Below are 26,777 nucleotides of genomic sequence, written 5' to 3'. Positions count from 1 at the left end.
CCAATAAGACTTGGTACAAAAGTATGCTACATTAAGATACATAATTCTGTTTATCTGTTTTTGATTTTGACAGTGTTGCAATTGTAGCAGTGTGTAACTGTGTTTTAACTGTATATAATGTATATCACATAATATTTGAATAAATATTATGGATATAAATGAAATTAAATAAGATTTTATGATTTAATACAAAACCCAGATCCACCCCTTTATTTACTTGGTGAGCGATAGAGTTCAAAGGTTATGACATTAGGGTTCTGTAATTTTATTGGTTTTAAGTTTTGGTGGTTCTGAGTTGTTCTCAGATGGACTACTCAGAGAATTTGGTCAGGATAGTTGTGGTTTTTGTAACAAGAGAATTTTTAGACAAAGACAAAGACTTTGAGACCTTTAAGACCAGATCTGACAGTAAGTATAAAGTTTAACGTTCTATATCTTTATAATATTTCTATCTAGCTAATATCACTGTTTGAAAGAAGAGTGAAAGTTTAAATATGAATAAAACTAAATTTAAAGCATTTTACCTCAGAGTATAAATTTATTTGAATTATGAGTATTATAGTATGTATAGTATAGTGTACAGTATTTGTTATTAGATATGTAGACCTGTATGACGCATCCAGGCTATTTACTATGTTTTATGGAATGGGCCTTGTCCCATAGAGAGGTAATTTGAATATATGTTACCTTTTGTATATTTTAAGTTATAATTACATATTGTTACATTTCTTGAAATGTGGCAGTAAAATATTTGTGTAAAGAATATTTGTACAGTGATTTATGTATATGCTAAATATTCAAAGTAAAGGAAGATAACTCTTAACAGTTAAGTCTATTTATTGTACATCAGTAAAAATAAGTAATATATATTATATACATTTGTTATCTCATGTGATATTCATTGTTATTATTTTATTTTATAGGGCCATTTTGTTTATAATATTGACTTCCATAAACATCAGTAATAAACACAATAATGAACCCTTAGCCAGGAGTTGAGTTATTTACATCTAGTATAAACCACCCCTGCAACATTGGCGCCCACGTTGGGACTGGATGCCTTCAACCATGATGAGATGGACAGGTCAACATGCAGCAAATTCGGTGCAGTGTGACAAACTGTGACATTTTAGTGAGCCGTGTTTGATTTTGAACTTGTGTGCGCATAAGAGTAACAGCTGTGAACTTCAGTGGATTCGAACCTGGCCAGTAGAGGTATTGTGTACGTACACTAACTGTTAGAAACTGTTTACAAGGTACATGTAATTTTTACAGGCATGCCATACAGTTGTTTTTAAATCTTTCGCAGATAGTGTGTAAATCATGTGAATGCTGTAATTTAATTTGCAAAGGTTTTGAATATTTTTTTGTTTGATTACCCTTGATTTCTAAAATGTAAAATGTAAATTTTTCTTGCTTTATTCAAATTTTGGGTTTTAAATCCAGTACTGGTTATCTATGTATTTTGGCCATAGTTTATTTTTCTAATTTTTTTGATTGAAAAATTTCTAGTTAATTTTTTTTGTAAATTCATTGTGTAATTTTTTTTTTTTTATCAGTGATATCTGGTTAAATAATTTTCATTTGAATTAAGTCACTTAAAGTAAATTTTGTAAAAATTATGTGAGAAAGTCCCGAGCACAGCATTCAGTTTCTCCATTTTTTTTTTAGCCTATCCTTCTTAGCACTAATATGTGACCAAAAAGTTTACTGACCTTATTGACAGTGACATAAAATTTGACTGGTGTAAATAGTTTAGTCAGTGAGTTTAATTGGTCAGTTGTTTGCTTTGTGGTTTGTTAGTTCCTGCAGTTTTGTGTAGATATGTAGTTACTAGAATCTGATCAGTGTTTGTCTGTCATAATCATCTTTTATACCCCACAAGCTTTGTACAGGTAATTTAAAATTTACTGTAGAAATAAGTACTGAGATCCGCGCCCGTTATCGTGTTGTGATCACAATCATTAAGATCGGGTTCGAGGTCCGCTTCTAGAATTTCACCGGAAGTCGGTTTGTTTTGATGTTTTCGTGAAGAAGTTAGAGAAATATTTTGTTTCTTTTCTCAGTCATTTAGGTAAAGTAATTGGTTCAAAATACACAGTGAAGTTATTTTACTTACTGTTATCACACTTGTTCGTCTGGGTTAGCTGAAATAAATTTTAGTCCATACAATTGCCAGATTTCGTTGACAGTTAGACCTCTGTCAACTTCACGTGTTTTTGTTGTTATTTGACAAGCTTAAAGTTGGAACGAAGCCCTATTGAAGTGTCAGCATTCTCAGCATGTAATTAAAATTCTGTTTCAGAAATTCTTTATTGCAGATTTATTTTTTTTTCCAGGAATTATTAGTAAATACTTTGCATACATTGACAAACATTTTGAGAGGTGTATTTTTTGTCTTTGAAAATTGCACATAATCATATTTGTTTACATGTTCTGCAAACCGGAAGTGCATCTTTACATACCGGAAATACTGCTTGGTTACAGGAAGGGGTTTGTTTACATTGATTATGCAAATATTTTATAGTTTTTATGCTGCATGCTTGTGTTGCTGCCATGTACTTTGTGTTATGAGAATGATTGAACTTAGAATAATTGACATATGTATTTCACACTGATCTGTACCATTTTGTGTACTTTGTATGTCACCATAGACACTCTGAGTTTTCATCTCATAGGTGATAGTGAAATTACATACAGTAGTATCATGGAGTTTTCAGCAAAAGAGATTGACAATATTGTCACAGCTTTTAAAGAATTAGATGTTAAACCAAATGTAGATTCACCTCAAAGTTTTATCGATTGGATGGTAGATTATCATGAATTTGTTTGGCCTATACATATTCCTAAATTGTCATTGTTTTCAGGAAAAGGTGCAACTTCATTTCAGGTTTGGCACTATGAAGTTCGATGCTTAATGCAAGAAGGATATCCTACAGATAAAATACTTCAAGCCATTCGACAGTCCCTGAAAGGAGAAGCCAGCAGAACTGTCATGAACCTAGGTGTCGAAGCAACTCTATCAGACATTCTTGCTAGGTTGGACAGTGTATATGGACTTGTCGATAGGGCTGAGGCTATTCTTGCAGAATTTTATTCAGCACAACAGAAACCCAGTGAAAATGTTACATCATGGAGTTGTAGGTTGGAGGATATTATGTGTAAAGTACGTCAGACTAAGGACATTGACCATACAGAAAGGAATTTAATGCTACACAACATGTTGTGGATTGGACTTAAACCTTCACTGAAGCACATAACTGGATATCTGTATGACAGCATTCAAAGTTTCGAAGAACTGTTAGTGGCTTTGAGGAGAGTGGAACAAGAACACTTGGTTAATAGTGATTGTCCTATGGAAAACAGAAATTCTATGGAATCAGAGGAGAAACAGAATTCACACAAGAGACAGAAATCTGTGAAAAAGAAAGACACTAGTGACAATGTGAGTTCTACCACAATGCATATGTCCATGAAGTCAGACGTAGATAATTCTATCATGAATAGGCAGGATCATGAACAAATGAACATTGGAACTGTGTCATCGTCATCCTACGTACCATATGATAGTCCAAACCATCATACAGCGAATGAACCTGTGTGTTACAAATGTGGACAACATGGTCACATTGCAATTGGATGTCGAGTAATTACGCACCACAAGAGACGACCCTACTACACTTGGAAGTCTTCAGAACGAGGATACATACATCAGCAGTATACACCATCCTCAAAGACTTACAATAAGAAATCATCATTGATTGGAGAGTGTAATGAAGTGTCCGTCAAGATTTTTGATGTTGCAACCACTGCACTACTTGACACTGGATCAACCGTCTCTACCATCAGTGAAACTTTCTACAAGGAACATTTCCCTGAAATTCCATTACAATTTTTAGACTTTGCATTGAATGTGGAATGTGCAGATGGACTACAACTTCCATATTCAGGATACATTTCACTGGATGTACAGATATCGGGAATTTCATCATTCCCCTTACTGAATAACTGTTTGTTCCTGGTTGTTCCACAGAGTGCGTATAATTTGAAGGTTCCTGTTCTTATTGGGACAAACCTACTGTGCATCATAATGGAGACTACCAAGGATATGTATGGAAACCAATTTTTACAGAGAGCAGACATGTATACGCCATGGTACCTGTCCATGAGATGCTTGGTAATGCGTGAAAGAGAACTTGCCAAGAACAGAGACATTCTAGCTTTCATCAGATCAGCAGAGAGTAGGAAGATAACTATACCTGCCAACAGTGAAGTTGTAATTAATGGTTACCTGGACAAGAAAGTTAATTATGAACCAGTGTGTGCTATTGTACAACCAACAACTTCATCGTTCATTCCTGATGATTTGGATATTTCCCCTACTCTTGTCTCATACCATTACCAAAATACTGAACTAGTGCCTATCCACATAACGAATGTATCAACTAGGACAGTTACAGTTCCACCAAAAGCGTTATTATGTGAACTCCAGCCTGTTACAGTGGAAAGTCAGAAGCAGTTTACTGGAGAGAAAATGCCAGATTTTGACATCATGGAAAAGATAAAGATTGAAGATAGTAACTTGGATGCAACAGAACTACAGAAAGCAATTCAACTAATAAGGGCATACAATGATGTATTTTCCAAAAATGATGAGGATATTGGACTTACAGCTAGAGTGAAACATCAGATAGAACTTACCAATACAGTGCCATTCAAACAGCGACACAGAAAGATTCCAATCAGTATGATTGATGAACTGAGGAACCACATACAACAACTTCTAACAAGTGGTGTCATCAGGAGATCAAGGTCGCCATGGGCCAGTAATGTGGTGTTAGTGAGGAAGAAGAGTGGTCAACTAAGGATGTGCATTGACTACAGACAGTTAAATCAGAGGACAGTAAAGGATGCGTACGCTCTTCCTAGAATTGATGACATCTTAGATTCTCTTCATGGTAACAAATATTTCACCGTCCTTGACATGAAGAGTGGTTATCATCAAATAGAGATAGAGGAAAAGCACAAGGAGCGCACAGCCTTCACTGTAGGTCCACTTGGATTCTTCGAGTATGAACGAATGCCATTTGGATTAGCCAATGCGCCCGCCACCTACCAACGGCTGATGGAAGACATATTTGCAGACCTTAACCTTAGTATTTGCCTAATTTACTTGGATGATATCATCATATTTTCAAGGACATTTGAGGATCATCTCGAGAGGCTAGACAAAGTTCTACAAAGAATACGGAATTCTGGATTAAAACTATCACCATCCAAATGCCAATTCTTCAAAACTAAGGTTAAATATGTCGGACATATTATTTCTGCAGAGGGAATATCACCAGACCCAGACAAAGTGGATAAAGTGAAGTCATGGCCAGTACCAAGAACACCCGAGGAAATACGAAAATTTTTAGGATTCATCGGATATTATCGAAAATTCATCAAGAATTTTTCTAAAATTGCCAGACCACTTACAGACTTATCACCTAGTCCACAGTCTTCAAAGAAAAGAGGAAAACGACAGACATCAGTGAACTGGAAATGGGGTAAAGATCAACAAGAGGCTTTTGATGTCCTACGCCAGCACTTGACATCCCCACCCATACTTGGCTATCCAGACATGACACTGCCATTTGAACTTCATACCGATGCAAGTTCCAGAGGACTTGGTGCCATTCTTTACCAAGAACAGAACGGGGTGAAGCGAGTCATTGGATACGCTAGTAGAGGACTTACACCTGCAGAACGAAATTACCCTGCCCATAAGCTTGAGTTTTTGGCTTTGAAATGGTCCATCACAGAGAAGTTTAAGGATTATTTATATGGATCCAAATTTACTGCTATTACAGACAACAACCCATTAACTTACATCTTTTCCAATGCCAAATTAGACGCAACAGGCCACAGATGGGTTGCAGCATTATCTGCCTATGATTTTGACATCAAATACAGACCAGGGAAGAACAACGTAGCAGCAGATGCATTATCACGACTGGAGTCTAACAGTACAGAAATGGTAACCATCTCATCTGATTCTATCAGTGCCATCAGCAAGTCACAAACAACACCTTGCATAGAATCAATTTCCATCTCAGAACGACCACTTGCCCAGTTACAAGATCCACATGGCTTGATGAGGTTTGATATTGCAAAGGCTCAACAAGATGACCCTGAACTATTACCCTGGATACAGAGTATTTATGATGGATACAAGCCAAAGAAGAGTGAGTTATCAGGATCCTTTGCAGACACCATATTGTTTAGAAACTTTGACAAACTAAAGCTAATTAACAACATCCTGTACAGAGAAGTTAAGGTGGATGAGAACAAAGTCAATCAGCTTGTTGTACCCTCAAGCTTAGTAGGTCATGTACTGAAGTCTCTACACAACAACATGGGACATCCTGGAAGAGAGAAGACATTAGGTTTACTTAGGGATAGATTCTTCTGGCCTGGACAGTACAAGGATGTAGAAAACTGGATTACAGAATGTAGAAGATGTATACTTAGGAAAACACCGGCCCAGGACAAAGCTGAACTTACCAACATCATCACCTCGCAGCCGCTTGAACTGGTGTGTATGGATTTCCTGTGTTTGGAGAGAAGTAAGGGAGGTTATGAAAATGTACTTGTGATAACGGATCATTTTACCCGTTTTGCCATCGCCGTACCAACTAGAAACACAACAGCCAGAACAACAGCGGAAGCATTTTTCAACAATTTTGTAGTACACTATGGACTCCCCAAACGCATTCATTCTGATCAAGGTGCAAACTTTGAGAGTAAACTTATCAAGGAATTATGTCAACTTTTCGGCATTTCAAAATCAAGAACTACACCATACCACCCGATGGGGAATGGACTTTGTGAGCGCTTTAACAGGACTTTAATAAACATGTTAGGATCATTAGAACAATCAAGAAAAGCAGACTGGAAATCTTACATAGCTCCCATTGTACATGCATACAACTGCATGAAACAGGAAACTACAAAATTTTCACCTTATCATCTTATGTTTGGAAGAGAACCTAATCTGCCAATTGACATTGAATTTGGATTAGATAAAGGAAATCAGAAATCAGCATCCCTGACAAAGTATATAGACAACTTGAAAGAGCGACTAAGGAAATCTTATCAGTTGGCATCAGAAGCTGCAAGAAAATCACAGCAAAGACAAAAGGACAACTATGATCTTAAATCCAGAGGTGCTGTATTAGAAGTTGGTGACAGAGTCCTGGTTAAGATTGTGGCCTATGATGGACGTCATAAACTTGCAGACAAATGGGAAGAAGAACCCTATCTGGTGATTAGCCAACCAAATGAAGGGATCCCTGTCTACAAAGTTCAGAGAGAAGACGGTGTTGGTAGAGTAAGGATACTTCATAGAAACCTACTCTTACCCATTGGACATGTTACAGAGTTTCGACCAAAGGTAGATTCCAAACAAGAGAAACCTATTCCAGCAATGCGGAAACCTACACCAAAGCCAAGGACTAGACAGAACAAGAGGGAAAACAGTGACACACAGTCCACTGTCGATACCCAGTCAGATACAGATGATGAAGAAGCAGTCTATATAACAATACCAGATGGAACACAACGTCATCACATTGATGCCCCTAACATTGTGTTACCTGAAGTTGAGACGGAAATTGGGATTGTTGATGAAGATCTCCAAACAGTTGGGGACGCCCATCAGATTGGAGAAGATATATTGCAAGAGAATGTAGATAAAGAGACTGCTATGGAACCTGCACCACAAGCAGATGATCCAGAATCTGAAGCTGAACTAGCACCTGTTATTGAACAGGAAGATAAAGTTGAATTAGCAGAAGAAGCTGAACCAGCAGAAGAAGCTGAACCAGCAGATGAAAGTGAACCAGGATTAGATGACATAAGTTCACCTGTTGCTGCTCCACGCAGATCAACCAGGCCTAGAAGAGAGCCAGATTGGTTAAGAAGTGGAAATTATGTGCAATTACAACAGGCGAATATTGATCCGCATTGGTCTGAAAAAGCAAAGTTGCTACAGAACCTCCTTCAAGATGAACGATGTCAAGGATTTGAACGAGGTGAGATTTTAAAAACTTTACTTGATATTGTAAAGAAAACTTAAATCTGTAAATTTCAGTGAATTGTATTATAATTTTACATGATTTTAAATTTTACATTCTTCATTGAGAATGACGAGGACGTCATTTTTCGGAGGAGGGGAAGAATGTAGCAGTGTGTAACTGTGTTTTAACTGTATATAATGTATATCACATAATATTTGAATAAATATTATGGATATAAATGAAATTAAATAAGATTTTATGATTTAATACAAAACCCAGATCCACCCCTTTATTTACTTGGTGAGCGATAGAGTTCAAAGGTTATGACATTAGGGTTCTGTAATTTTATTGGTTTTAAGTTTTGGTGGTTCTGAGTTGTTCTCAGATGGACTACTCAGAGAATTTGGTCAGGATAGTTGTGGTTTTTGTAACAAGAGAATTTTTAGACAAAGACAAAGACTTTGAGACCTTTAAGACCAGATCTGACAGTAAGTATAAAGTTTAACGTTCTATATCTTTATAATATTTCTATCTAGCTAATATCACTGTTTGAAAGAAGAGTGAAAGTTTAAATATGAATAAAACTAAATTTAAAGCATTTTACCTCAGAGTATAAATTTATTTGAATTATGAGTATTATAGTATGTATAGTATAGTGTACAGTATTTGTTATTAGATATGTAGACCTGTATGACGCATCCAGGCTATTTACTATGTTTTATGGAATGGGCCTTGTCCCATAGAGAGGTAATTTGAATATATGTTACCTTTTGTATATTTTAAGTTATAATTACATATTGTTACATTTCTTGAAATGTGGCAGTAAAATATTTGTGTAAAGAATATTTGTACAGTGATTTATGTATATGCTAAATATTCAAAGTAAAGGAAGATAACTCTTAACAGTTAAGTCTATTTATTGTACATCAGTAAAAATAAGTAATATATATTATATACATTTGTTATCTCATGTGATATTCATTGTTATTATTTTATTTTATAGGGCCATTTTGTTTATAATATTGACTTCCATAAACATCAGTAATAAACACAATAATGAACCCTTAGCCAGGAGTTGAGTTATTTACATCTAGTATAAACCACCCCTGCAACACAATGGTTACTAAACTTGGAAATTTCTTTGAAATTCTTTCAAAACGCAACTCCTCCTATAGTTTTGGTCCAATTTCAATAAGACTTGGTACATGAGTAGACTACATTAAGATACATAATTCTGTGTATCAGATTTTTATGTCCCGCCATGAATATGGCCGGGGCATATAGTGTTTGTCATGTCCGTCTTCCATCCTTTTTTCCTTCCGTCTGTCCTTCCCTCACACTTTGCGTTTAGCTCTGTTCAAAGCTTAGTTTCAAAGAAACTATCCAAGATATTTTTATCAAACTTCATATGCTGATAGATATTGATGAGAGCTATGCAACTGCATCAACATTTTTTGACCTTGACCTTTCCTTTGACCTTGACCTCACTTTTCTTAAATTAGTGTTTAGCTCAGTTTTAAAGATACCATTCAAGTTAGTGTAATCAAACTTCATATGTTGATACATACTGATGTAAGTTATTCAACTGCATCAACATTTTTGACCTTGACCTTTCTTTTGACCTTGACCTCACTTTTCTTAAATTAGTGTTTAGCACAGTTTTAATGATACCATTCAAGTTAGTGTAATCAAACTTCATGTGTTAATACATACTGATGAGAGCTATTCAACTGCATCAACATTTTTTGACCTTGACTTCACTTTTATTAAATTAGTGTCAAACTTCATATGCTGATACATACTAATGTAAGCTATTCAACTGCATCAATATTTTTTGACCTTGACCTCACTTTTCTCAATTTGTGTTTAACTCAGTTTTAAAGAAAACATTCATAATATTTTTTATCAAACTTATATGCTAATACATACTGATGTAACCTTTTCAACTGCATCAACATTTTTTTTACCTTGACCTTTCCTTTAACCTTAACTTTATTTATTTTAAATTAGTGTTTAACTCAGTTTTAAATAAACCATTCAAAATATTTTTATCAAACTTAAATATGCTGATACGTATTTATGAGAAGTATTCAACTGCATCAAAAACATATGGCCTTGAAATTTATTGTGACCTTGACCTCACTTTTCTTAGATTTGCATTTTGCTTAATTTTAAAGAAACCATTTAAGATATATTTATGTAAATTTATGCACTTATACATAATTTGGTGAGAATTTATCATCTATATCCAACTTTTAGATTTCAGTTTCAATTTTAAAGAAACTATTCAAGATATTCTCATCAAATTCATACACTAATACAAATTTTTATGTTGCATTACTAATATACCCTCGGCGGGGCATTCATGTCCTATGGACATATTTCTAGTTTTTGTTTTGTTATGATGAAAGATGTTGCCATGGTTACCATAAAAAAATTTGAATTATTTTTTTTAAAGTGCTACTCCTCCTAAATATTTTTATGCGCCCGGATTGATAGATCGGGGGCACATATTGTTTTTGTCCTGTCTGTCTGTTTGTCTGTCTGTTGTCAACTTTAACCTTCGCCATAACTTTTGAACCATGAGAGATAGAGACTTCATATTTGGTATGCTTACTCCAGTAATTAAGCTCTTTCAAATGACACCAAGGTTAATGACCTTGTGACCTTGACTGTGACCTATATGCTAAAAATAGCTTTTTCGAACTTTGTTGCCGCCGGGTGCATAGTGTTTCACAAACACATCTTGTTTTAATTAGATTTTTTATGCAGCCAAGTAGACTTCACTGAATTACATCTGGTTTGGTTATTTTTTGATAGCTTGAGTCACCAAGGGTCCAAGTGAAATTTAATGTATTATTAACTGAAACTAGGCAGTTTTGATTTTTCAGAAATTCATACCTAAGTGATCCCTGACTTTACAAACATATAGGAAAGTTCAGATACATGTACATAGAATATAAGCTATTTCAAGGGAGTTGAATAGAAATTTAATGTTATTAATATTCTCAAAATGAAAAAGACAAACATTTTGAATATATACATGTATAAGAGCATGAGCAGTGGTCACCCAGCTGAAATTCAGAGTTAGCATTTAATCATGGAAGCCCTGTTAGGTAGACCCCAAACTGAAAAGACTCATTAGATGTCATTCCTTTTCAGATTAATTGATAAAATTACATCATTTTATGATTCTGTAATGGAAAATTCAGGGGCATATAGTTTTTGCTCTGTCTGTCTGCAAAAACTTTTACCTTGCCCATAACTTTTGATTGGTTGGAGGTATGGCTTTAATTTCATATTTCCCAAGTGTATTCCTTGTGACAAGACCCTTCTTTGGGTACCAACATATTTGATGTCTTGACCTTGGAGTTTGACCTACTTTTTGCAAAAATTACTAAATTTTTTTAACCTTGACTATAACTTCATGTGTATATTTTGTACCAAAAGCTTTCCTAGGATACCAACAATTCTGACCCTTTGACTTTAACCTTGGAGTATGACCCACTTTTGAAAAACTTTGACCTTGGCCATACCTTTTAAACAGGTGCTAGGGGATTCATATTTCACAGGTGTATTCCTTGTGACAAGACCTTTCCTTTGTGTACCAACAATTTTAACCCTTTGAACTTGATCCTTGCATTTGCCCCACTTTTAAAAATCTTTATCCTTGGCCATAACTTTTGGTTAATTGGAGCTATGGCTTTCATAATAAAGGTAGATATTTCTTATGACAAGACCTTCCCTGTGGTACATGTACTAAAAATTTTGATCTTGACCTCGATTTATTGATCCACTTTTGAAAAAAATTGACCTTAGCAAAAACTATTGAACAGTTGTTGCTAGAGCTTTCATATTTCACAAGTGTATTCCATGTAGCAATATTTTCCCTTTTGTACATTTTTGACCCTTTGACCTTGAACTTTTAGTTTGATTTACTTTTGAAAAAAATTTAACCTTTACCATAACTTTTGAACAATTACTACTAGGGCTTTCATATTTCACAGGTTTATTCAATGTGACAAGATCTAGACCTTCTTTTGGGTACTAACAATTTTTATTTTTTGACCTTGACCTTTGAGTTTGAACTACTTTTGAAAAACTTTATAACCTTGGCCATAACTTTTGAACAGTTGGCGCTAGCGATTTTCATATTTCACCTGTGTATTCCTTGAGACAAGACCTTCCCTTGGGTACCAACAATTTTTACCGTTTAACCTTGACTTTTGAGTTTGACCTACTTTTGAAAAACTTTAATCTTGGTCATAACTTTTGAATGGTTGGTGCTAGGGGTTTAGTATTTCACATTTGTATTTCTTGTGACAAGACTTCCCTTGGGTATGGACAGATTTGACTGTTTATCTTTGACCTTGGTATTTGACCTACTTTTGAAAAGGCCATAACTTTTGAATGGTTGGTGCTAGGGCTTCATATTTCACATATTTTCCTTGTGACAAGACCTTCCCTTGGGTACCATTGATTTTGACCCTTTGACCTTGACCTTAAAGTTTGACAAGGTTTTGATAAATTTTTTCTTTGGTCATAACTTTCTATTGATTGGTGCTAGGACATTCATATTTTGCTGGTGTATTTCATGTGACAAGAAGTTTCTTTGGATAACATTATTTTTTATCTCTTGACCTTGGAGTTTGACTTGCATTTGAGAATCTTTAACCTTTGCCATGAGCTGCCATATTGGGGCATCAGTGTTTCACAACACACATCATGTTAATATATCTTTCTCCATTTGAACAACAAAAAAAAAATACTTGTAACTTGCAATGTTTTGTTCAGGAAGAACAAATGCTTTTATTTGCTTTTGATAAACTTCACAAAAAATCACTGGACACCATTGTTAAATTGTAAAACATATATATTGAAAGCTGTTCTGAAAATAAATAGTACAGATTAGCACAAAGTACATTTTTATATTTTTACTGTGTAAATCACAATAAAAAATGTGTGAAGAATAACTCTCATTTGGAAAAAGGGATAAATTACTGGTATGCCTATCATTTTATCGACTATACCTGTAATAGTCAGTAAAAAATCATTAAAATGGGCAAAAAGTATTTGAATAAAAAAGAAAATATAGTTGAATGCTGATGGTATCAAAGAATATTCGAAAGTTTGTTGACATCTCTACAAAAAAATAAAATGAAGAAAAAATAATAATAAAATTAAAATACTAAATTCTATTTAAGGACCCTCTATATACTGCAAATTAAGGAGGATCCTATTCACTGAACACTAAAGAGTTCTCATTCCATGATTTTTCATGCAGTTAGAGTAATCTGCTCTTTGACACAAAATGAAATCAACAGTGTACTATTATTCAAGTTGTAATCAATTCAATTAAGTTTTTAAAAACTGTTAAGCAAAGATAAATTAATAGATCAGTTTATTAGCATGTATTTTCAACATGTATGTAAGCAAGAGGGAATTTTCATGAATACCACATTGTATTTGAACATATTTCCAAAGAGTAAATTGCTGATACACTATATTAAAGATGAAATATAAAACTCAAATGTTTACACTTTTGTATGATATAATTTTCTCAGTTTCTAAAAAAAAAACATTTTTCTTTAGTGCACACAGGGTCCTTAATGTTTTGTTTTACCAAAACAGTGTATATGTATTTTTAAAATAAAACTTTTTTAGGAAATGTGAAGTAACAAATATCATTAATTTTACAAAATTTGACTTATTGCTGATGTAAGGTGCCATGTTAACGGTAAGGACTATAGGATGCTAAGTTGCTGAGAGCTTGTTGTTCACAGCCTCGAGTGTGTATTGATTTTCTCCTAACTCCTTATAACATGCTGATGTAGAGGAAGACGGAGGGGGGCCATCTCCTGCAGAACTCAATGTCAGACATGGTCACTTTCCTGTAAATAGCATCATCATCAGCAGAACAGGGTTCCAGTGAGTATACTTTTTTTTCAATTTCACTTTTTAGTCTAATGTTAATTGTATCCATTTATATTGCCATAAATTTCTATGGAATATTGTAGCACAAATTAAGATTTATGAAATTGTTACCTCTTTTAGGAGCACTTGATAATTGACTTAATAGAAGTTGGAATATTTGAACAAGATGTAATATATCTGGAGATAACTATACATGATGTACTTGAAAAGAAAGAGATATCTCAATATTCAAACTCAAGTTGTAAATGAAGATGTGATTTTGAATGGTCACAAAGACAAACAAATAAGACTGATTTGCTCTTATCCAATAGTTATTATTTTACCATGTTCATTTGGATGAATAAAAATCTGCTTTTGGGTGTGTCCTGCATTACCTATATAGATTAATCTGTGGCACTCTATCTCACCTATTCTAACTCGGAATCTGAAATAAGTTTATAAATGAGCTGTTTTGACAGTGACTATTTACAAATATTTTCACTGATAAGTGAAGTAATGAATTAGCCAGACAATAGAGCATGAACCACAATGTCATAGTTTCAGTATAGGATATTACATTTGGTGATTTTATATTATGAATGGAGGTAAGCTGGTTTTTCTAACATTTTTGTAATCATTGAACGGTTAATTGAATGATAATTATGAACCTATATCACATTTCATATACCGGGTAGATCATATTGAATGATAAACATTCAGATTTTCACTCTTTTTAAGATTCAATTATTTAGTGTTTGATACCACATTTCTAGTGAGTTCTCATTATATGTATATAATTTTCAAGCCAGGATCCCTGCATCACTTGTCAAGTGCTTTAAGCACAGAGCTACCCAGGCCAGTATCACAGCCACTTAACCATTGCATTCCTCCCTCCTTAAATTGTATCTGCCCTCAAAGACACACAGCCCAGATACTTTAGGCCCGGCAGGATTTTCACCTACAAGTCCATGGGTGGTCAAGCACCAAATGGTGTTGCAGGAAAGGAGAAATATGTACGGATGGATAGGGAATTGAACCCAGAACCCCGGCATCACTATATATATATATATATATATATATATATATATATATATATATATATATTATATATATGGTTGTTCAAAGGTAGCACCAGATTTACAATTTTTTGAGCTCTTAGTCCAACAACATTTCACTTGGTCTCTGATGTCTGACAGGGGAATATTAGGAAATTATTATTAGTATGTCAGTAGTGTGTTGACAGTTCTGATTATGTTCTGTCCCCCCCCCCCCCCTTTTTTATTCTTTTGATATATAAGCCCTTTCAGGTACCTGGGTTTAATTCAAACATACTTCAGCTCCTGCTGTGACAAATTACAATATTGAGATAAAATTATTTTTAAAAAATTTTATCATGATTACACCTTTTGTTGAGCTTCATATAACTCTGTGAAAGCTTCAGACCATAATGTGTTGTAAGATACTTAGCTTAAAGAGGCTTTGTGTCTAGTCTGTGACATGTATGATCATCATCTATCATCCATAATTCCCTCACATCTCGTTTTTCCTTGTATATATATTTTATGAGGACTGTATAATAAAGATTTAAGAATTTTCAATCTATTTAGAGATTTGAATGTTTTGTTAATCAGAGAAAGCGAGTCTAGCTGTTACAGTAACTGTTTGGGCGTATTGTGCTGAATGTTGTCATATATTAACAACGTTGTTTACTGTTAAGCATAAAAAGTTTCTTTTTGCCTGATCCATATTGTCACAAGAATTGCATCTCCTTGATTTTTAATTGCAATTTAGTATTTTGTTGATCTGTCGAGCCAATAATTCTGTATTTGTTTCATGTTGTGCAATATGTTTGTGGAGAAACAAGAAGTTTCATACCTGTCATTTACCTATAAGTCTTATGTTACATATTGTAGATCTGTCAATTAAATATGACTTATTGTCTAGGAGCAGGGTTTGAAAATCAAATGTATATTGATTAAATATGGTATTTAAAGATCTTACATTGATAATTGGAAGCCGCTTATTCTCTCTGTACATCAGAATACTGCCTTTGTCTCTTACCATGGTAATATGAAATGCTTCTGAGGATTCTCACAGATGAGGTATATAACTCATGAGTAAGATGTTGTTGTTTCTTAGAAAGGCAAGTCACGTCTAAGAAAGGATTAAGGTATCCGAGACAAGTACTTGTATTATATAATATTATCAGAATACTTAGTGCCTGTCACATAAGTTATATTTGGTGATGTTGTTTACTTCCAATTACCTATAAAGATTAGGAGGTGTAAGGTTTCCATAAAACAATCGGACTACATATCTAAGTAACAGTGCAGTAGCTAACTACACAATGGTTCCATTGGTGAGAGAAAGTGGTATTTTGCATGGACGGTAGAAAATGTAAATTTTTCTACATGGGAAGAAAATATCATTAGCTTTATAATAGTTTTATTGGCCTCTGGTAATAGGATTTATTTATCCAATACATTGTGCACAATTGGTCATGAATGAACAATTGAAACATGGACATGACAAGGAAAGAAAACAGGTTTGTCAATTTGTCTTGCAAGAGAATATGATAAATCAAGTGATGCTGATAATATTAGCAGGTCCTAGTCAATACAGTGTTAAAATGATGCTCATTACATTGAGTGAGAAACATTCACTGATCATTGTTTTGCATTCACAGGTAGGTGTATGTAGGACATGTTGAATGGTGATCAGCCCAACTTCAGGTACTACCAGTCGAGAAATCCAATCACCATGCCATTAGAGCCACTCAAACGATCTCAGATGAACACCACTCAAGAGAGAGTCTTCTTGGAGGCTGTGGAAAGGGGAGATAAACCCACTGTCATAAGATGTCTACAAGACCCGTATCCAGTTAATGTAAACTGTACCAACATGCTTGGACGCTCAGCTATTCAAATTGCAGTAGACAATGAAAATGTGGAACTTGTAGAAATTCTTCTGAAGCAGGAAGGGGTTAAGATTGGGGATGCCCTATTATATGCAATCACAGAAGGGGTGTACAAAATTGTAGAAATGCTGATTGATCATCCAAGTATCACTTTAGAAATGCTTGGACCTGACTGGTCAAAGTCTCAGAGGCGAGGTGAGGAAAGTTCGGATTACTCCTCCGATATTTCACCCATAATCCTGGCAGCCCACTGTAATCAGTTTGAGATTCTCCAACTAATTCTTCTTAGAGGAGCCAACATCAAATTCCCCCACATGTTGTCGTGCTCCTGTCAGGAATGCCAGGAACAGGTCAACGAGGATAGTCTCAGACATTCTCTGTTCCGCATCAATTCTTATAAAGCTCTGGCCAGCCCTGCCTGGATCTCTCTCACCAGCCCCGACCCCATTCTCACGGCCTTCAAGCTATCCTGGGAACTACAGAAGCTAGCCCTGACAGAGAATGAATTCAAAGACACCTACATTCAGCTTAGTGACCAATGTAAGAAGTATGCATGTGATCTGATGGACCAGTGTCGGAGCAGTGAAGAAGTGACCGCTGTTTTGAACAGGTGCTCTGACACGGAAGAAGAGGAGGAGGAAGAAGAAGGAAACTGTGCTCCTCTCCCAGAAAAGCTCACTCTGTCCAGACTCAAGCTGGCACTCAAATATGAACAGAAACAGGTAGGGAAACAGTTCTGTGAAGTTTGTAATTACTGTAGAAGCACAAATTTTTGTGGGGATAAAATTTCGTTGATTTGTCATCTATAAAGGTTTCGTCAGCATTAAATTTCGTTGTTTTGAAAGTACACTACACAATATATAGTCATATATAAAATTCATGTGGGATTTAATTTTGTAATTGTTAACAACGAGATAAACGAAATTGAATCCCTAACGAATATTTCTGCTTTTACAGTACAGTGGACCCTCAGATATCCGGACGCCAGATATGCGGACGCTTCAGTTTCCGGACGATTTTTCATGGGAACGGAAATTTTTAACGTTATTTTGTCTCGTTTAACCGGAATTCCGCGTTCCGTATCCGGACGGTCTTTTTTCACCACAAAATGAATTTTTACGTTATATTTTGGTTCATTTATCCGGACGGTAATTTTTTAATTGGTCAGTCAACTCTACTCAAATTTCTAGATCTGGATGTTAATTGTTGTAAAAACACTGGCTTGGCCGTTTGTTTTAAAAAAAATGGTTACCTGTGACCTGTTATCACTGGCTTGCGGCAGGATTAATTATAGGCTGATGGGTACGCACGAGACTCTCGCATCTCTATCATGTATTTGATACGTATTAATTAAGGGAAATGCTTTTTATTTATGTCCATATTTTTTTTTGTAGTCGGCAAATAGTTAGAATACAGTCGTAACATGGTTTTATGTATTGCTATTTATAGACATGACATCGGGGGTATTTTTTATGCACAGTATTTTGTGTGCAACACGGATTGTGATTTGATGACATTTATAAAATCCCTTTCATTATTAAAAATCGTTAATACGATCTCACTTGGGATGATTATGAATATCAAATAAGAACAGAGACATCGAAAGATTTTTTTCTCTCCACCAGCTCTCGGACTCTTGGCTGGGAGAAGTTGATTTATAAGACACTGGGAAGTAGAAATAATTAAGGTTTTCATATAAATAATGTTTCATCCAATGACAATTTACTTTTTTATTTTATTTAAACAGGTATTGAGTAGTACTTACATATATTAAACTATTTAAACAATAAAACTTAATGATATAAAGCAGCATTCTATTGCCAATGGTATGAAAGGCCATATAACTAAAATCAAGGCAATTCAGGTATCCGGATGCTTCACATATCCGGACAAATTGACTGGGAACCAGAGCGTCTGGATAAATGAGGCTCCACTGTATTCCATTTTTTGCTTCGTAAAGATCCTAGTAAAAAAAAGAGAGGGTTGTCTAATCAATCAATGTTCAGTAACCGTTTACTCGCATGCCTTTACTATCAAGTTCTCCAGTAGACTTTCAATGACGTATGGTGTTCTTTGTCATTGAAATTAAATTCAGGATCTCAGTGCCGACTTTAATTAAGTCTAGAGTGAAAAGAAAAAGATAAAATCCAAATTTTAATAAGTATAAATACACATAATCAACATTTAGTTTTATTTTAAGGGAAGTTAAGAATGATTATTAGTATCAAATTAAACTAGTAAATATATTTCATGAATGTCAATGTTCAATAGTCTTGTTTTTGACCATTCACAACTGCGTACAATCCATTATTAGCATGCCAATTATGAGGCTTGGGATATATCATCAGATTATGTGCCTGACAAATTGCTTTGTGGAGTATTTAAAAATATTATACTTTCATATAAATTAGTTGAATCTGATTCGTCGAGAAACATTTGTTAAGGTAGTATGGGATACCTCTACGTTATGACGTATTTCCGTTTGAAGTATTGTTTTGATTTGCATGAGTGCTTATTATCGGGTCAAAATTTGTAGATACACCGTTGAAAAGAACACTCTGAAGCCTATTTCAATGCAAGTTCTCACAAGTCGGCATTTTAAGTAAAAACAGACAAAAAAATCGCAAGTATATAAATTTACTTATAATTGTACAACGGACATTTAAAAAAGCAAACCCCTGTAAAAGGTAGTTTCAACATTGCTGCTTTTGAACACTTTTAAGCAAAAGCTGTATTTCAATTGTTTGAGTAACTGTACAGCACCTTGTGTGCGGTGAGGCATGGATAAGTGCAATTACTTCACATTGTGCTGAATTATCACCAATCAATTATCACGTTAACCAGAGCTGTACTTTTTTGTTATTTAATTCAAGAAGTAACTGTTTGGTCACAAAACAGCTAGCTGTTGTATATAGTCCCAAAACGTTCAGATGAATGCAATTGCTCTGAACAAGACACGTCCTGGAAAGCGATTGTCCATGCATTGTTTTCAAAACCGCTCAAAGTTGAAAACTACAAAGTGCGATTTTTTTATGGTTGGGAAAAAATGCTCATCATTTCTAAAATAGCACCCAGGTTTTTTCAACCCTTGGAAAATAAAGAAGGATAACTCTTCCGCTCGGATCTTTTAATTCAAAAAATTTTAAATGCATTTTATATTTTCCATTTATATGTATATTTTCAATTTGTTTATTTCACTTTGCTAACATATTAAGATACATTCTTATTGTAGACTTTCATGAAATGTTATCCGTCTGTTTTCAAGAAATAAAGTTTTCCCAGTTTTTTACGGTTATTTTTTGTTGAAAATTAAAAAAATACTAAGACATATTTCTTGTCATTTTTGTTTTTATAAACACTTTATATTAGCAAACGCCTGCCTATAATATTAAGCTTATGAAAAAAGAATTATGCAAGAAAAAAAAATCGTTTTTGTATTTCTCATTAAAATAATAAAAAAATTATTAAAATTACACTTTAATATACTGAAAGGTGGTGGTATTTCAAATCCTTCTAATTTGGGTACATAAATATGTAGGAGAAGTTTCGTTTGGTATCCCATACCACCTTAAAAAACACTATTACCCGCTGAATGAAGCCATGCCCTCCAGCATAGCAACAGTCAACATTGCTTGACGACGGGTGATATTCCAAAAAATAGTGACTGCGCAGAATTTAGGAGCACAAGGTTCACTGTTATATGTATTTGTATAAAACATTCAGTATAATATAATAAATATTGCATGTAGTTGAGTGTAACATTGAAAATTTTCACCCAAGCATGAAAGCATCCTCAGGTAGTGTAGGTAGATATTTTTTTAAATTCTGACCCCCGAATTGTCTTGCCACCCAAGATGGCAGTATAGGGAGGCGAAATTTTTGATGGTCTCAATTTCAGGTCCAGGAAGGCTATTTAAAAGTAGTACACTGTAGTACAGTTGGATTACATCTATTTTTTTTTTAAGCAATTGATGACATGTAGATTACTTTTTCCATCTTTTAATCATGATTTTTTGTGATTACTCTAGATTACATTAATTTTTAAGAGATCTTTTCTTTCTAATTAATTGTTTAATGTTCAGAAAAGAAAAAGTGAATTTTTGATAGAACATTTTATTTCAAAATTGATATACATTTACACAGGTTTTTTTTATAGCATTTAATCATCATTAATATTTGGAAAGTACAATTTGGATGAAGTAAATTGAGTGTATGTATCCACAGATATTTATATATTCATCTGGTTGTCTGATTTCTGTCTCATCAAAAATATCTCCTTGATCCTTTCCATGCAATCATATCAAATAGCTAGATTCTAATCATCTTTTCGTTTGTTAGAATTTTAGAGATTATTAATATGTTTCAGTGCAAATTATGATGTGAAGCCCTGTTATCATGGTAACCAAGAGACCTGTATGAAAATTATTAATGTGTTAAATTCCCTTCAGAATCTTTTTTGGGTCTTTTTTTTCTCTTTTTAGGTCACCTGAGTCACTCAGGTGACCTATTGCTATCTCTTTTCGTCCGTCGGTCATCGGTCGTAAACTTTTGAACATTTTCAGCTTCTTCTCTGGAACCAGCAAACCAATTTCAACTAATTTTGGCATATAGCATCTATGGGTGAAGGGGAACAAAATTTGTGAAATTCGTGGCCCCTGCCCCCCAGGGGCCTGAGGGGTGGGGCCAAAACCATCAAAATTAATGCAATCTTTAAAAATCTTCTTTGCTCCTGGACATCAAGCAGTCAAACTGTTGGCATGATTGTAATAAGCATTGAGCCCTCTACCAAAATTTTGAAATTCATGGCCCCAGGGTCAGGGGTTCTGGTGCTAGGGTGGGGCTATATAGATCATATAGTGAAAGTGCATTATTTCTTTGAAAATCTTCTTCTCTACTCCTGGGTATTATTGAAACAAATTGAATACATAGTTATGATAAGCAAGGGTGACTCTACCAAAATTGTGAAATTCATGACCCCAGAGTCAGGGGTTCTGGTGCTAGGGCGGGGCTATATAGATCATATAGTGAAAGTTCATTATTTCTTTGAAAATCTTCTTCTCTACTCCTGGGTATTATTGAAACAAATTGAATACATAGTTATGATAAGCAAGGGTGACTCTACCAGAATTGTGAAATTCATGACCCCAGGGTCAGGGGTTCTGGTGCTAGGGCGGGGCTATATAGATCATATAGTGACAGTGCATTATTTCTTTGAAAATCTTCTTCTCTACTCCAGGGTATTTTTGAAACAAATTGAATGCATAGTTATGATAAGCAAGGGTGACTCTACCAGAATTGTGAAATTCATAGCCCCAGGGTCAGGGGTTCTGCTGCTAAGGCAGGGCTATATAGATCATATAGTGAAAGTGCATTATTTCTTTAAAAATCTTCTTCTCTTCTCCTGGGTATTATTTAAATAAATACATGGTTATGATAAGCAAGGATGCCTCTTCCAAAATTGTGAATTTCATGACCCCTGGATCAGAGGTTCTGATGTTAGGGCGGGGCTCTTTTTATTATATAGTGAAAATGCATTAATGCTTTAAAAATCTTCTCTGCACCTGGGCATATCAGAGGCAAAAAAAAGTAAAAGTTTTAATAAGGAAGGGTATTTTTACCAGATTTTTGAACATCAGGACCATTTGATCAAGTGTTCTGGTCCAGGCCAGGGCTCTATTAATTTGTATTCTACTGAGAGGAGTTATTCCCCTTTGCCATTTACTTGTGATAATTAAACACTGTAAATATTGTACTTCAAAGGTTAATAGAATAAGAGAATTATGCAAGAATTTTTATTGTATAATACAAAAAGTTCTTTCATAGTTTTAATGATCAGATAGACTTGTAACTAATAGATAAATAAAAATGAGACAAAAATAACTTCTCTTTATATTAAATGTTCATCAAAGACCATGCAAGAGAGGCCAATGTTAGAGATTTCAACAAGGAATTAAAATAGTTCAGAAGCACTGATAGTTTGTTAATATACTGTATATTGAGAGTGATAAATGGGGAACAGATTAGAACCTAATTTATGATCTGTTAATGAATACTAGACTAATTATTTTGTTGATCCTGATCACCCTATTTTTCTTGCTTTTGGGCAACAAAGCTTCACCTTTCAGTTCATTTTCTACTCTATGGATCCTCTAAATTGTTGTATTATACTCAGGTGACCATTAAGGCCCTTGGGCCTCTTGTATATAATAACATGAGACTAATCAAAATTGTTATAAATGTCATATTCTATTTGAATGTAATCATACTTATGAGCTATGTTGTGTAGATTCCCCATACTTTCTTCATATATTCTAAAACAGCAAGAGTTGTCTTTGCTACATATAATTGGTCATTTACATTCTTTTTTCCCAGCACAAAGCCACACAGGGGGATCAAAATATCCAGAGACCCCAATTTTTTTCCAACTTTTTATGATCTATCTCCAAGGAAATGGAAATCAGCTAAATAATCATTGGGTTAAGTTTGAAGGCCTTAATTCTTATGCATGACATTTCAAGAAAATCTCCGTAATAGGAGATCGTTCAAAGTCACCTGACAGCATATTTACCAAGGTCAAGGTCACCTGACAGCATGTTTTGTCTGAAAGCTACATATTAGGACTGACAGTTACGTTTTCATTAAGGTATCAGGTTTCCTGTTAGCTGGTTAACTAGATTAGCAGTAGGGATTCTGATGAGTTGCGTTGTGTATCTGATGTTCAATTTCCAAGTCATTAGTGGCTTCAGGAGAAAAAGTCTCCTTCTTACTCAGACTTATTACCTGTTTGACATAATATTGTCCATAGCCTTATTGGTAAAATATGATATCAAGGTCTGCCAGCAATAAGACAGAAATTCCTTGATCCCAGCGCACTACAGATTATCTTTAGTTGTATATATATATGTAGTGATTATTGGCTCTCAGTTTTCTGATATGACCAGTAATTCTCTATTCTTTACAACAAACAGTCCGATGACACGTTGCTCGAATATCTGTTTTGTATCTCTTCATAATATAAAACAAATTAATTTTAATATCATTATCTTGTTATTTTGAAGCTGTTTTCAAAATCTCTAAGTAGATATAAAGACACAAAATAATTTTGATATTGGCAATGCTAGTGATTTCCAATAGGAATAGTCGCACAAGTGCTTGGTAAGGTACCTTAATTTTTTGTGTGGAAACTTGTTAAAGTAACAATACTTCAATGACAATTTCTTGAAAATATTATATATTATTTAGGAATATATTCTGCCCTTAAATTAGAATTTTTTTAATTCCCCTTTATTTCTAATTAAAGGTAGGTATGGGAAAATCAATATAGACTTTTTGGCTCAAATAGAACTAATGTATTGGTAAGGTGTGTCTGCTCATTTAAAATTCTAGCATACAATTTTGATCTGGCACACAATTTTGATATTGCTATCTATACATGTTTTTATACATCTGCATCTGTGAACATTTGAACATTTTTAGCTTAATTCTTTTCTGGTACCACTGAACCAATGTGTTATAGATCTATGAGCAAAGGGAACAAAACTTTCGAATTCCATGGTCTCTATCCCCCTAGGGCCCGGGAAATGGGATCAAAACCAACAAAATTAATGCAATCTCCCAAAATCTTCTTAAACTCCTGGACAGCAGGCAGTTAAATTATTGGCATTATTAAAATATCTACCAAAACTTTGAAATTCATGACCTCAAAGGTTGAGGGTCCTGGTGTTGGAGTCTGTAGATCATTTAGGGAAAATGCCTAAATTCTTTAAAAATCTTCTTCTATACCCTGTATACTTAGACAAACAATGTTCAGAGAAATGATGAGCAAAGGTGCCTCTTCCAAAATTGTGAAAATCATTAGCCCCTGCATCAGAGGCTCTGGAGTTAGAGTGGGCTTTATTGGTGATACAGTGAAAATGCATTAATTTTAAAATCTCTGCTCCTGGGTATTTAGAAGACAAACTAGGTGCATGGTTATGATGAACCTCTTCCAAAATTGTGAAATTCATGGCCACTTGGTCAGGAGTTCTGATGTTACTTAGGGTGGGGCTCTATTCATCATATAATGAAAATGCATTTATTATTTTTAAAATATTCTTCTCAAATCCTGAATGTTTAGCAGACAAGCATAGTGCATGGTCATCCTTAGTTGAGAAATTCATGCCCCTGGGTCAGGGATTTTGTTGTTAGGGCAGGGCTCTATTGATCATGACTCTAGATCATTTAATTTTAATGACCTTATTTTTGCAAGCTTGTTGTTAGGTATTTTAAAGCAAAACACAATATTCATGAATTTAAGTTGTTATTCTTTATAATCTTTAATTTCACATGAGAATGATTTTTTTTAGCAGAAGGTCTTACAAAATTACATAAAAATAAAGTTCTCATGAATAAAAAGTGATTTACAGTAGTGAAAAAGCAATAAGTTTTTGAAAATCTTCTTCTATACTCCTTGATACTGAGCAGACAAACTAAGTGCATGATTATGATAAGCAAGGAGGTTTCAAATTTATGAAACTCAGGACCCTTAGGATAAGGGTAGGCTTTGGATTTAGGGCAGGCTCTATCAGCCATAAATTAAAAATGCGTTAAATCTTTGAAAATGTCTGCTGTTGGGTATTTAGAAGACAAACTAAGTGCATGGGTATGATGAGCAAGGGTGCCTCCTCCAAAATTGTGAAATTCATGGCCCCAGGGTCAGGAGTTCTGATGTTACTTCGGATGGGGCTCTATTGATTATATAGTGAAAATGCAGTAATTCTTTGAAAATCTTTCTCTCTATTCCTGGGTGTTTAGCGGATAAACTAAATGCAAGGCCATGATAAGCAAGGGTACCTCTTTCAAAATTGTGAAATTCGTGACATCAGGATCAGGGGTTCTCATTGCTCTGATGTAAGAGTGGGGTTCTATTGATTATATTTTGTTATACATTATATCTTTGAGAAACACCCTTCTCCTGAGTATTAAGCAAGCAAACAAAGTGAAATAATTATATTGAGCAAGGGTGCCTCTTCCTTAATTGTGAAATTGATGAATCTGGGTCAGGGATTTGGGTCTCTATTGATCATATAGTGCAAAAGTATTAATTCTTTGAGAATCTTCTATTTGCCTTGATATAAAGCAGACAAACAAATTGCATGTTTATGATTAGCAAGGAGGTTTCTTTCAAATTTATGAAATTCACTGCCCTGGGTCAGGAGTTTTGATATAACTTAGGGCGGGCTCTATTGATCATAGAGTGAAAATGCATAAATTCTTTGAAAATATTCTCCCTGTTCTTGGGTATTTAGCAGGCAAACTAAGTGCATAGTTTTGATGAGCAAGGGAGCCTCTTCCAAAATTGTGAAATTCGTGATCTCTGAGTCAGGAGTTCTGATGTTACTAAGGGTGGGGCTCTATTGATCATGTAGTGAAAATGCATGGATTCTTTGAAAAATCTTCTCTGTTCCTGGGTATTTATCAGATAAATTAATACATGGTTAGCATGAGCAAGGGTGCATTTAACAAAATTATGAAATACATGGGTCAGGGGTTCTAGTGTTAGTGCAGGTCTTTATTTATCATATAGTAAAAATACATTAATTCTTTAAATTTTTTTTTCATTATACTCCTGGATATCAAGCAAACAAACTTAGTATATGGTTAAAATAAGTAAGAAAGCTTCTTTTATAATTATGAAATTCATTGCCCCTGGGTCATGGGCTCTGGAGGTAGGTGGGCTCTATTGAACAAAATAGTGAAAATGCATTAATTTTTTGAAAATCTTCTTCTCTGCTGCTGCATATTTAGCAGACAAACTAAGTGAATTAGTTATTATGAGAATGCTTTTTTCTAAAACTATAAAATGAATGGCCCCTGGATCAGGGGTTCTGAAGTTAGGGCTGGGC

General features: G+C 34.5%; 1 protein-coding gene across 1 annotated transcript in view; it reads left to right on the top strand.

Moving 5' to 3' along the window:
- Nucleotides 1-16,664: 16,664 nt before the first annotated feature.
- The window catches only part of LOC133173381 (transient-receptor-potential-like protein), a 28,257-nt gene continuing 18,144 nt past the window's right edge, over nucleotides 16,665-26,777 (top strand). Inside the window, exon 1 of the mRNA XM_061308364.1 lies at nucleotides 16,665-17,615. Coding sequence (XP_061164348.1) covers nucleotides 16,680-17,615 — 936 coding nt within the window. The 5' untranslated portion in view covers nucleotides 16,665-16,679. The remainder of the gene's footprint in view (nucleotides 17,616-26,777) is intronic.

The sequence above is a fragment of the Saccostrea echinata genome, unplaced genomic scaffold, assembly GCF_033153115.1.
Source record: "Saccostrea echinata isolate AGI-Se365-2 ecotype Australia unplaced genomic scaffold, CSIRO_AGI_Sech_v1 ptg000056l, whole genome shotgun sequence".
Lineage (NCBI taxonomy): Eukaryota > Metazoa > Mollusca > Bivalvia > Ostreida > Ostreidae > Saccostrea > Saccostrea echinata.
This window is presented reverse-complemented; position numbering and strand designations above follow the sequence as displayed.